This window comes from Quercus suber, unplaced genomic scaffold (assembly GCF_002906115.3).
Source record: "Quercus suber isolate HL8 unplaced genomic scaffold, Cork oak 2.0 scaffold_690, whole genome shotgun sequence".
In the NCBI taxonomy this organism is placed as follows: Eukaryota; Viridiplantae; Streptophyta; class Magnoliopsida; order Fagales; family Fagaceae; genus Quercus; species Quercus suber.
Window position 1 is genome coordinate 1 of NW_027070131.1, and position 12,062 is coordinate 12,062.

At 32.1% G+C, this 12,062-nt stretch overlaps 1 protein-coding gene and 2 long non-coding RNA genes across 3 annotated transcripts; all 3 read left to right on the forward strand.

Annotated features, from left to right (window-relative positions):
• The first annotated feature begins 1,648 nt into the window (after positions 1-1,648).
• On the forward strand, positions 1,649-2,903 carry LOC112035392 (uncharacterized). The gene is made up of 3 exons (XR_010626064.1): positions 1,649-1,839; positions 2,574-2,652; positions 2,829-2,903. It is a non-coding gene; the product is annotated as an uncharacterized LOC112035392 (long non-coding RNA).
• Positions 2,904-2,993: 90 nt separating this feature from the next.
• LOC136064449 (uncharacterized) lies at positions 2,994-5,379 on the forward strand. The gene is made up of 3 exons (XR_010626063.1): positions 2,994-3,209; positions 3,426-3,478; positions 4,824-5,379. It is a non-coding gene; the product is annotated as an uncharacterized LOC136064449 (long non-coding RNA).
• Positions 5,380-10,910: 5,531 nt separating this feature from the next.
• LOC136064445 (basic blue protein-like) lies at positions 10,911-11,673 on the forward strand. Its single transcript, XM_065766198.1, has 3 exons — positions 10,911-11,088; positions 11,311-11,546; positions 11,650-11,673. Exons 1-3 carry the CDS (start codon positions 10,911-10,913, stop codon positions 11,671-11,673), a joined length of 438 nt encoding a protein of 145 aa, XP_065622270.1.
• Positions 11,674-12,062: the final 389 nt, after the last annotated feature.

Sequence of the window (12,062 nt, forward strand, 5' to 3'; positions counted from 1 at the left end):
AGGGATGGAATGATTTCCGCCTGGGGAGGTCTATTTTAGGTCAAGGTGAATTCATTTTTAGTTGACCGAATTTTCCTAATCAACCAAACACTCAAATTTACAGAAATGGTTTTTCGGAAGTACTTGAAGTCAAAACAAACACAGCCTAAAATACCAAATGTAAGAGACACATTGATCACTTCTACTCAGTGATGAAGAGTTAGAAGAGGAATAGAGATATGAAGAAAAGGGTACAATGCGTGTGATATATATATAATTATATTATATGGAGAGGAGAGAGAGAGAGAAGAGAGAGAAGGAGAGAGAGAGAGAGAGAGAGAGAGAGAGAGAGAGAGGGAATTAAGATTGCGGTGGAGAACTGAATTTGAGAGAGAAAGGAATAGGATTCTTGTGGTGTTTGTAAGAGCGTTGATTAGGTTTCTGTGTGGTTACATAGGCACGACTGCAATGCATGAGAAATCATGTTAGTTTATAATGCGTTTGCTTTGTAAAAGTCTCGTTTATGTAATAGAAAATAGGCGGTACTGTCATATTTCACTTAATAGTGAATTTTATTAATTAAATTTAGAGATAGAGTTTCATTTCTTTTTAAGTTTGGACTAAATAAAAATAATTTATTTAAAAAATGAAAATGATTTATTTTTTATTTTTTAAATATTGTGCTGACATGGAAATTATGAGAGTTTCAGATTTCAGTTTTAGAGTTTCGCTCCTTGTTAAATTTGGACTAAACAAAATAATTTTGTTTAAAAAAAAAATGAGAATGATGAGTTTAGTTTAAGTTGGAATTATTAAAGAGATAGAGTTCACTCCTTATTAAGTTTAGACTAAACAAAAATAATTTTATTTAAAAAAATGATAATGATTTATTTTTATTTTTTAAATATTGTGTTGATGTGGAAAAGTGTGAGAGTTTCAGAGGTTTCGATTTTAGAGTTTCACTCCTTGTTAAGTTTGAACTAAACAAAAATAGTTTTGTTAAAAAAATGAGAATGATAAGTTTGAGTTTAAGTTGGACTTGTACAGAGATAGAGTTTCTCATTGTCAATTTGGATAAACAAAAATAATTTTATTTGAAAAAAAATGATAATGATTTTTTTTAAAAAATATTGTGCTGATGTGGAAATTATGGAGAGCTCTAGAGGGTTCGATTATATATATATATTATAAAATTGAGAGAAATGTTGTATATTATCTTAATTAATTCAAGAAAAATGTTATGTCTATACACTTCACAATAAATATTAAGTGGCAGATTGTTACTGGCTGTTACTTGATGGACAAAAGTAATTTAGTAGTGCATTATATTAAAATCAGCAATAACTTACCACTAAATTTGTTGTGAAAATGTGTAGATGTAATACTTTTCTTCTTTTTAGAGTTGGATTAACATTTAGAGAGCATTTAACACAAGCTTTGTCAAATTTATACTTAAAAGAATCTATCATCTATATATATATATATATATATTATATTATATATATATAAAAACCGAAGCTCTGTTAGCTTCACAATTTTCCATTTCATCTTTTTTTTTTTTAATTCTTTTTAACATTTATTATCTTGGAATTTACCAATTTAGAACCCCAAAGTATACAACTCCCCCAGCCTTCATGTCACCCTTTTTTTTTTTAATCAATTTTGAACCCTAATACAACTTTACAACTCCCTATTCAGCCTTCACGTCAAAGTCAAAGTACTAAACTCCAAACCTCTCTATTTTCTAATATATGCTGGCACCCAAAACCATATCCTCTCGTCGCCGCCACTACATCGATTTCTCTTTGCCTCTCCATCGTCACTCAATCCAACTTATCATATTCTATGTATTATTTTGAGGTAATTAAAACATGTTTTTACTCTCCTTAATTTCTATATATTGCTCTCTCTCTATCCGCTTCAATTGTTTATGGAATTTTGTTAGTTTGTGGCTGTGGTTGCTCTAGATTTAAGTTTTTTTTTTGTTTTGTTTTTGTTTTCATGGAATTTTGTTGGTTTGTGGTTGTGGGTTGCTCTGGATTTAAGTTTTTTTTTTTTCTTTGAAGATTTCACGTTTTCTTCTCCTTCCTTTTTTGTCAAATCTGTGGCAAAGAAGAATCATGAAATTTTTGTTATTAGATTTTCTTTTCCCTTTTTTTTTTGTATGCAATTTTTATTGGATTTTTGGTTTCTGGGGATTCTTCTATTTGGTTTTAATTATGGGTTTGTTTTAGTTGATATATAGTGTTTTTCTCATCTTCATTTTACATTGGTTTGGATTTTCTTTTTCCCTTTTTTTGGTTATGCAATTTTTATTGGATTTTTGGTATCTTGGGATTCTTCTATTTGATTTCAATTCTTCCTGGGATTCTTCTATTTGATTTACAATAACCACAAACATCTTATCAATTATAACATCGCCGTGTAATATTATTCTAAATCATTCTCAATCAATTTAAATTATTTGATAATTTACAAAATTGCCGAATGATAAGATATACTTTTATATATTGCTAAAAGTATAATCAAACTTAGCTAATCAGAGTTGTTAGATTGCTTAATAAATTATATTACTTGAAATTCATACAAATCAGATTGCTAGCCGCTCATTTTTTCTTTGTCGCGTGTCGTCGTCTGCTCCTTCAATCGCTGACGTTTATCAACGCCATCAAGGTTTGATACTTTCCTCTACCTTTTTTTTTTATTTTGTTCATCTCTGCCCATTCACTAGGGTTTCTCATTTTGTATTGCTATTTGTCTCTAAGTTATGGACTTCTTTCATTGTAATTTTGGATGGTTCTTGCTTCATTTTGAATGAAATTTCTTGAATTTGTTGCAAACCTTGATAGGTATTGCTTAATGAAAAGTTATATGTCTCATATATGTCTCCATGGCCATTACTCTTGCACATGGAGGGGTAAGTCCATATGACTTCAACCTTTTTTTTTTTTTTTTTTTCTATGATATTTATTTATTTATTTATTTTGTTCTGATCAGTTATTGTGCTTTCAGGTTGTCAGAAATCACTCACAAGGCAACATAATTCATCCTTCGACTCTAGGGATTCCATTTCCTACACACTCTTAGATGCCACAGTTAGCATTCTTAAATCCAATTGGCAAAGCAGGATTTAAATCAGTAGATAAGCTCTTAGTGGCTTACAAACCTTGAAAGAGGAAGTTTGCATCGTTTGGTGGCAATGCTTTGGGAGATGAATGAGAAAAAAAAAGGTTTGTTTATGGTTTTTCATTGTTTAAAGTTTAAACCCATTAAAAACTTATTGCTTGGTGTGTTCATGTATGTTGATTGTATATATGAAAGGAAGGTAATGTCCTTATATAAAGCTAATGATCTATAAAGTCCAAATGTCTTACGTATATCTGAAAAAGTAGTTCATAGATTTTCAAATCTGGATGGTTTTATATTTTATTTTTGTCCCGTTGCAGGACTTTGACTTGGTGGTTCAATTTGCAAAGATGTGGAGAGTAGATCACAAAAGGTAGTCTTCTAAAATACTCTATTCTTATGTTTCCATTTTTAAAATTTTATTTTTTATGTTATATATAATTTTATTCACTTAATGCAAATACTTATGATCTATTTTTATTAAATAATTTCTTTAATAGATTTAAATCATTCAATTTCTCTGTAGAGATGAAGTGAAATTGTGGGATTTTGAATATTTGCTCAAGGATTTTCTATTTTTGTTTTGTTGCCCAACGCTAAACTCTGTGACTCAATGAAAGACACTGTTTCACTGTATAGAAAAAAAAAAAAAAAAACACAAATCATTTAGTCATAAACAAAATAGGCAAATGAGTGTAGGTAACTATAAAGAAACAGACAAAAGAGATTGAGAGAGGAATCATAGAAGTTACTCTTTTGGCATATGGTTAAATCCTCTTGGGCTGTTAGATTTTTGACCAATTACAATCAGTGATAGGTTAATCATAATGATTGATGTGCAGGTGTAGAGAAAAGTTCTAAACACCCAAAGATGGATAAAGAAGGCAAGATCAGCATCACGCATTTTGCCTCCTTTTATTTTGTTGTTTCTATTAGATTTGTAAAAAAGAGTTGGGATTGTCAAATGAACTTCATCATCATATTTTAGTTTTTGATTTACTCTCCTACCATATTTTTAGACATCTATGCATATATTACATGATATAAATAAATAAAAACTATAAAGTCAGTACTATTATTCAAATGATAATTGTTGGTGATAATTGTTGACAAAGATTGATACGAATGCATCTATTAGTCCAATATTTATACAATTCTTAGATACCAAATGATTATGTGATATCTTGACTCTTGAGACACAACATACTAATTTGACTACCCTTCAATTCAATTGTGGTTGTATGATAACACTTTGTCCTGCTGTTTTTTTTTTTTTGTTTTTTTGCAGATTTGTATTAGTGAAATTGTTAGATATCTGCATGGAAGTATAATATCCAATCTGTCTATGTATAATTTTATGATTTTTAAATTTAATGTAAAAAAAAAAAAAATCATTTCCAAGTGATTCTGAATTGCAAAAGATCATAATGATTTGTCTTTGTAATATACCTTAAGAATGTTTATTTTTTGCAACATTTAAAACCCAAAAATCTGGGGCCTTGTATGTCCATGAAGAAGGCTATCAATTTTATTTCCAAGAAATCATATATGCTTGCTTCTACAATAGATATGTGTGATTATAAACTCATTGAGAAGAATGTTGTTTTATAATTGCCATCATATGAGACTTTTTTTTAATAACTAAATTTATATCAATGTGTTCCTACTTTCTATTGAATCTTCTTGAGTTAAGATTTTTACTAATTACAATAAATTAGGTGTTACAAAACAAAGGAGTTGAACTGTCAAAGGAGCTGGAACTGTGGGCCATAACAACTTGGCACTTTTGAATGCAAGAAACAAAGCATACTTTGAGAAAGCTCAGACACAACCTAAAGTCATTTTGGATGTAGCTCTAGCATTGCTGGTGACATATTAGATGCTCTCGGCCACTCAAGCAAACATGATTATGGTGCAGAAGGGTCTTTGTTGTTTTGTTGGTTCAGAGGGAAGCCTTTTATGTTTTTGCTTCATAATTTGTATGGCTAATGAACTAGCCTGGGATGTGTGCACAAGTCTTTACCTTTGTACATGGCTTTTTACTTCTAAAAAAAAAGTCATTCTATCTGGTATCTCAAAAAAGAAAAAAAGAAAGGAAAAAAAAAAGAGGGTGTTACAAAACAAACTGGTTGAAATTTATAAATCACCTTAATTGCTATAATAGATATATGGTTGATAATTAAATAGACATGGACGACGCCATTCATTTCTTTATTCATACAAATGTGCTTATTGACTTAAGCAGTTAATGGAATTAAATGAAATTTAGGAATCTCTTTTAACTTTGAGAATTATAGGCTTTGGGTTGGTTTAATTATTTTTTAGTTTTATTCTCTATTTGGATACAACAAAAGTGCTGAAATATAAAAGAAGATGTTCTGATCACTGTGAAAATGTTGCAACTTTATTTCAATAATTGCATTGGGAAGAAATTGGTAAAATAATACATTCAAAATTTTCCCGTGCATCGCACGGGTTAGCGACTAGTGTTTATATGTATAAGCGAAACATTCATGACAAGTTAATTTTTTCCAACGAGACCAAAATACCTTTATCTCATCTGTCTTCAACTCAAAACAAAATCTTAGTTTGGTAGCTACTTTTATTTTTTGTTTTCAAAGTTGAGAATTAAAATAAAAATCAGATATTTTTAGACATGGCAAAACGGGCGGGTCGGGTCGGGTTCGGGTCGGGTCAATCGAGTTGCGGGTCAAAACGGGTCACGGGTCAAAACGGGTCATTTTAAACAGGTCAAACGGGTTGCGGGTCAAATGGGTCGCGGGTCAAATGGGTCGCGGGACGAGTCGAGTTGACCCGTATTTTTCAAACAAGTTTTTTTTTTTTTTTTTTGGAAATAGATGCAATTTGTCAATTGTTTCTAAGTTCCTTAACTGTGATTAGATTTTCATTGGTGATACTATTACCACTTACCAATTACCACTAAACACTTGATACCTAAATTTGGTGCAACTCTTATTCCAGCTTTCTAGAAGCTAATCCTGGTATAATTTTTGATATGTTTAAAGTAGGAAGAGAAAATGAAGGTAGCAAGTAAAGAATGACAAACTATAATGGAGTACATAACATATTAAGTGAAGAAGAATAAGTAAATATCTTATAAGAATTACACCTCAATCTCAATCTACTCAACGTTGGTAAACGTGGAAAAACGGGCGGGTTGGGTCGGGTTCGGGTCGGTTCAATCGGGTCGCGGGTCAAAACGGGTCACGGGTCAAAACGGGTCATTTTTAAACGGGTCAAACGGGTTGCGGGTCAAACGGGTCGGGTCAAACGGGTCTGACCCGTTTTGTCATGTCTAGATATTTTTATTTTTCCAAAATCAAAAACGAGTTTGGTTTGTTCAAAACAAGATTGAGCATTTCTCATTTTCTCCTATCAATTTTTAGTTAATAAAACATATAAACGATGTTTTTTATATTTTTTTTTAGAATAAAATCTGAGCCATAGATTTTTCTTTTTAAATCTTGACTGTTCAAAACCGAAGCAAATGCTCTTTCTACCGTGATTTTGGTTGGGTTAAGTTTTTTTTTTCTTTTGTTTCCTCCAAAAAAAAAGTTTTGTTCTTTTGTTCCAGAACCTGCACCCTCAAATCAAATTTCTATACAAAAAGAAAACCTTGAGAGACAGAGAGGAGAAATCACACAACCAGAGACCAAGCAGTGATTTTCAAGGCAAAATAATGCCCAGGTTGGTATTTCTTAGTCTTAGATCCACACCTCTCCTCAAAACCTCTTTGGGTTTGATTTTTTGGGGGCAAAATATGTTTCTTTAATACTAGATGTTGAATAAGAATTGACAGTTCTTATGGGTTATTTTTTTCTTCTGATCACCACAATATATAATAGTACTGTCATCTAGGAGTGTGCAGGAAACCCGCCAACCCGCCAAACCTAACTCAACCCAACCCAGCCCGTTGGGTTGGGTCGGTTTTTAGGGCTTGGTGGGTTGGGTTGGGTTACAATTTTTTTTTTTAATAGCGGGTCGGGTTGGGTTTAGGTCATAAAATTACAAACCTGCCAAATTTAACTCGACCTACCCATATTTTAATATATGTTTAAAATATATTATATATTTAATAATTTAAAAAAAAAAAACCAGCAGTAGAGCACTTCCTTGGTTCCTACTATTATATATAATATAATATCCTATTAGTTCTTTTAATATATATTTAAATACATTATATAATTAATAAAAAAATTTAGATATATTTTATTTATAACTGAGTTAGGAACTCATATATATTTTGTTTATAAGTGAATTAAGATACTAATTTATTTATATTTTGTTTATCAACTCAGTTGGGTATTTAAACATATTTTGTTTACAACTAAGTTCGAATATTAGTTTATATATTAATGTATATTTTGTTTATCAACTCAGATGACAAGTGTGATATTTTTTTTTCTACTCAATTTAATAATAATAGTAATAAAAAAAATTGTCCAATCCATGAGTTCAACCCGACCTAATCCAACCCATGTGGGATAGGTTGGATTTATGTGATGCGTTGGGTTGAAATTTTTTTTTTGATCCACCATAATAGTGAATTTGGTCAAAAAAATTCCCTCAACTCGACTTATGCACATCTTTTGTCATCTTTTAAAGCTTTCATTTGGCATAGGCTTGATCTTGTGGTCCTTATTTTTTTTTTAAGAGAAAAGAGATTACCACGTGGATTCTTTAATGCAATTTCATGGGTCATCACTCATTTTATTATAGTCCTTATATTCTTTAGTGGGTGCGGTACCCACCAAATCTACACCACTGTTTTTTTTTTTTTTTTGATGCAATCTACACCACTGTTATATTTATAGGGGCCGCTTCTATAAATGCTTATAAAATCCGGAACTTTTTTTTTCTTTAGAGCATTCGCAATAGTGGAACTAAAAATTTAACTTTTTAGTTCTACTAAAAGTTACTTTATCTATTTTATCTATACACATGCTGCAGCAGTAGATCTATTTTAGCTTTCAATGCAATAAAATAATATAAACATCACAATAAAGTATTATAACTACTACAATAAAATAATATATTCTACTACAAAAAAAAATCATAGCACCAACCACAACCAGCTCTACCATCAGGCATCAGCCACAACCACAACCGCCACTAACACCAGCACCACCAGCAAAAAAAAAAAAAAAAAAAAAAAAAAAAAAAGCTTGCTGAATAGCAAAAGTTAAAATGTAATAACATTACGTGTCAAATATCAATTACATGGCACATAATTTTTCTATTACTAATTGAATTGACAAAACCCAAGAATTTTTTTTTACCCAAACATATACTTGTCCTGAAAAGTATCAAAGAACCATATTTTGCCCCTAAAAAATCAGACCCATGGAAAGGACAAGAGGTTTTGAGTGTTTTAATCCCAGCAAGGATGTGACCGTTGAAGCTGTACCTTATCATGAAGTGTTTATAAATAGTTTTGGAGATCATAATACACGTGGCTTGTAGGAGTTGGTTTGTCTTGTAAATGCTATAATACCTTTGTATAGTTTAGAATTGTTAGAAACTAATTTTTCTGAAAATTAGGGAATTTGTTATCTGAGACACGTGTGTATATAGAATAACCATAATGTATTGGATCAGTTTTTTGTATCACATTCATTTTCTGAATAATAAAGTTCTGTTCTTCTATGAGCAGTTCTGTTCTTCTATGAGCACTTGCAGCAGCGAGGGCATACTGCTATATTGCTAAAATTTAGCTTCACAAATACAAAAAACATCCCACAGCAATGGAGCAATAGCTAAAATTTTTAGTTTAATTGCTATAGTGCACATCTATCTATAGATGTGCACTGTAGCTTGGAGCAAAAATAAAAACCAATTTTTTATTCAGTGGTACAACTTTCTTCTTTTTTTTATTCATTTTATCACAACTAGTACAATTTTTGTTCAGCACTCTCATTCACTCTCTCTCTCATTCACTCTCATCTCAAGCCTCTCAAGCTCACTGTCATCTCGTCAACGTCGCCGCCAACTATACCATCGTCATCTACCTCTGAAGCTTGTCTCTCTTGGACCGATGCCGTCCCAGCCAGCCATTTCTCTTAGACCGACGCCATCCAGCCGCCCATCTCTCTCAACTCCGGTCCTTGCGTTCTCCACCTCAAAGGTCGAACCTTCGAGTTCCACCCTCTCTCTGCTTTCTCATGCCCAGCGCCGATGTGGGTTTGTGTTTATGGCAGTGGACTTGTGCTCGTGGTGGGGTTTTTTTTTTTTTTTTTTTTTTTTTTTTTTTTTTGGNTCTCATAGCCAAGCTATAGAATTTGTTGGTATACTCTTCAACTGAATAACTTCCTTGCACCAACTGTGTAAATTGTAAGTGGGCTCACTGCTTGTAATTAGGTGCTATAAAGTAACGAGTCATAGCATTTCGCATGTCTTCCCATGATCGAATGGCAATATAGTGAGTTTGTTGATACTTTTCCCACCATATTCTAGCTGTCCCTTTGAGTTTAGCTTCTGCAAAAAAGAGTTTTCACTCTTCACTTAAGCTATACCATCTGAAAAAGCTTTCAATACTATGTAGCGAATCAAAGAACACCTCCGGATTGCCCTCTCCATAAAAATCACTAACTTCTAGTTTAACACCTCTATCCGCATCCGTTGATTGAGGCTCCCCATAAGAACAGACTGATGATGGATGGTAAGGTTGATTCCCTTCCATATAACCAGCACCTTCAAGAGGAAAAACAATATTGGGTTGTGTTTGCTGTGGGGGCACCTGACTAGTGCTTGGAACAAAGGAATTTGTGGAAGAAAAAGGCATTGAACTTGAGGGGAATACAGGGGCTGTACTTGGACCTGATTTGGGGAACTTGGGGTCTTGATCAAAGGTGATTTCAGCATAAAATTTGCTAAGAACGATTGCAGACAGCTTATTGAATTCACCTCTCATGGCGGATAAGTCTTCCAATTCTGTCTCAATGGAATTCACTTTCTCACATAATAGATTCATAGTCTTCTTTGTGCCTTCATAATCTTGAGAAAAAGCCTTGAATTGAGACTCTAATTCTGCGTTTTCACCATTATTTTATTTTATTTTTAATGAATTCCATCAAGCAGTTGGCTGAAGAACATTTTCACATAGAACTTGTGGTAGGATTGTCGCTCTGATACCAAATTGATGTGGGACAAATTAGGGATTTGCCTATGTTTAGTTGTGGTGGGTTTAGGGTAGGAAAGAAGAAGAATCAGAAAGAAGCTAGGCTGTTTAGGGGCTGTGTGAACAGTAACCCCTAGAAAGAAGGAAGAGAAAATAAAGAAAAGAGAGAAAGAGAAAGAAACAACAAAGGCCAACGTGCCTATTTCTCAAAAGGCTCAATTTTATTAATAAACTCATTCTACTCCAATACATTGAGCTTTCTACATATATATAAAGACTCTTTGCCTGTACCAGTAGTATTAGGATTCCTAATAGTACAAGGACTACTATTTCTCCTATTTGGAATTTGGTTAAGTTCATTTTGTTTTAAGCCACAGTTTTTGTCTAATCTTATGCGTCCAGCAATTATTAGTCTGGTTGTTTGTTTACCTGGTTATTTATAACAAATGCAATTGGATTTCAATATTTTTATTTGAGAGTAATGTATTAAATTCTAAAAACTAAACAAAAAAACTAATTCAAATTTTTATTATGTTATTGACATGGTTCTAAACACCTGTCTCGTCAATTTGTAATTTTTTTGTAATTTTGACTTTTTGTAATAAGTTCAATTTGTAATTTTTTATTAGGATTCAAATTTTTTTGTTGCAGAAATTTTAATAGCCAGATGGACAAGGAAGGAGCTATTTTGTTTTTAACATTTCTATTGGCTTTGACACTTTACCCTGAGACCACTTCGGCAGAGACAAAATCTTTTCTTGTTGGTGGATTAAACGGTTGGACCAAAGAAAGCAATGGTAATTGGTTTCCTACTGGAACGATCTTCTATGCTGGTGATTCACTCGGTGATTCTCATCATTATCTCTACTCATTGCTTGATTACACTTACATCCATATTCCAACTGTTAATGCAATCACACCAATCTAGAAACACATCAGATTAGATTAGTCATATAATTTCTGTACATAAACTGAGTTGGTTTTGTCAGTAATACTCTATTAAGGAAATTTAAAGATTCTCGAATCTCCAACTGAGATTCAATTTTCTCCGTGTTTCTATGTTACAGAGTTCGTATACAACCAAACGGATTACAATGTTGTTGTTGTAGCCAAACATGCTTACGAAACATGCAAAGCACCAGAAGGAGTTTTTGAATATAACAGTGGAGATGATGAAGTTCCTATTAAGAAAGGAGAAAACTATTTTATTTGCACTAAACGTGGATGCTGTGAAAACAACATGAAAATGATGATCGTTGCGGCGGCAGGACAGAGACAAACAGAAAGGGAAGAGACGGGACAGGTCAGGTCTGATCAGGACAATCAAGTTAAAAGTTGGGTCAGTTTGATTGGTATTTGTTACATGTTCTTCCTTTTTCTTGTGATAATATGAACTTGCCACTTAGGAAGTTAAGCAGCAAAATACTTGATGTAAAATGCTTAACTTAGATTCACCCATGTCAAGAAAGAGCTCACCTCAATTAATTAAGAACAAAGTTTGGAGAGAAACTCTTCAAACTTTTTATATATTTCTTTTTTGAGTGTGAATTTTGAAAATTTAACCGTTGAATTTCATGTTCCTTATGTTCTTAACATACATATCAAATTTCGTTCAAATCGGATATTATTTACTATTTGATCAATTAACTTATTTTTTATATACAACTTTAGATTATAAAAACTTGAAATTATAATATTTATTTGATAAAATAGCAATTGATATTTGATTTTCTTGAAATTTTGTAAGCATTATTAATGTAATAAGAACATGCAATCCAACGGTTAGATTTTCAAATTTCACACTCAATATAAAAATATA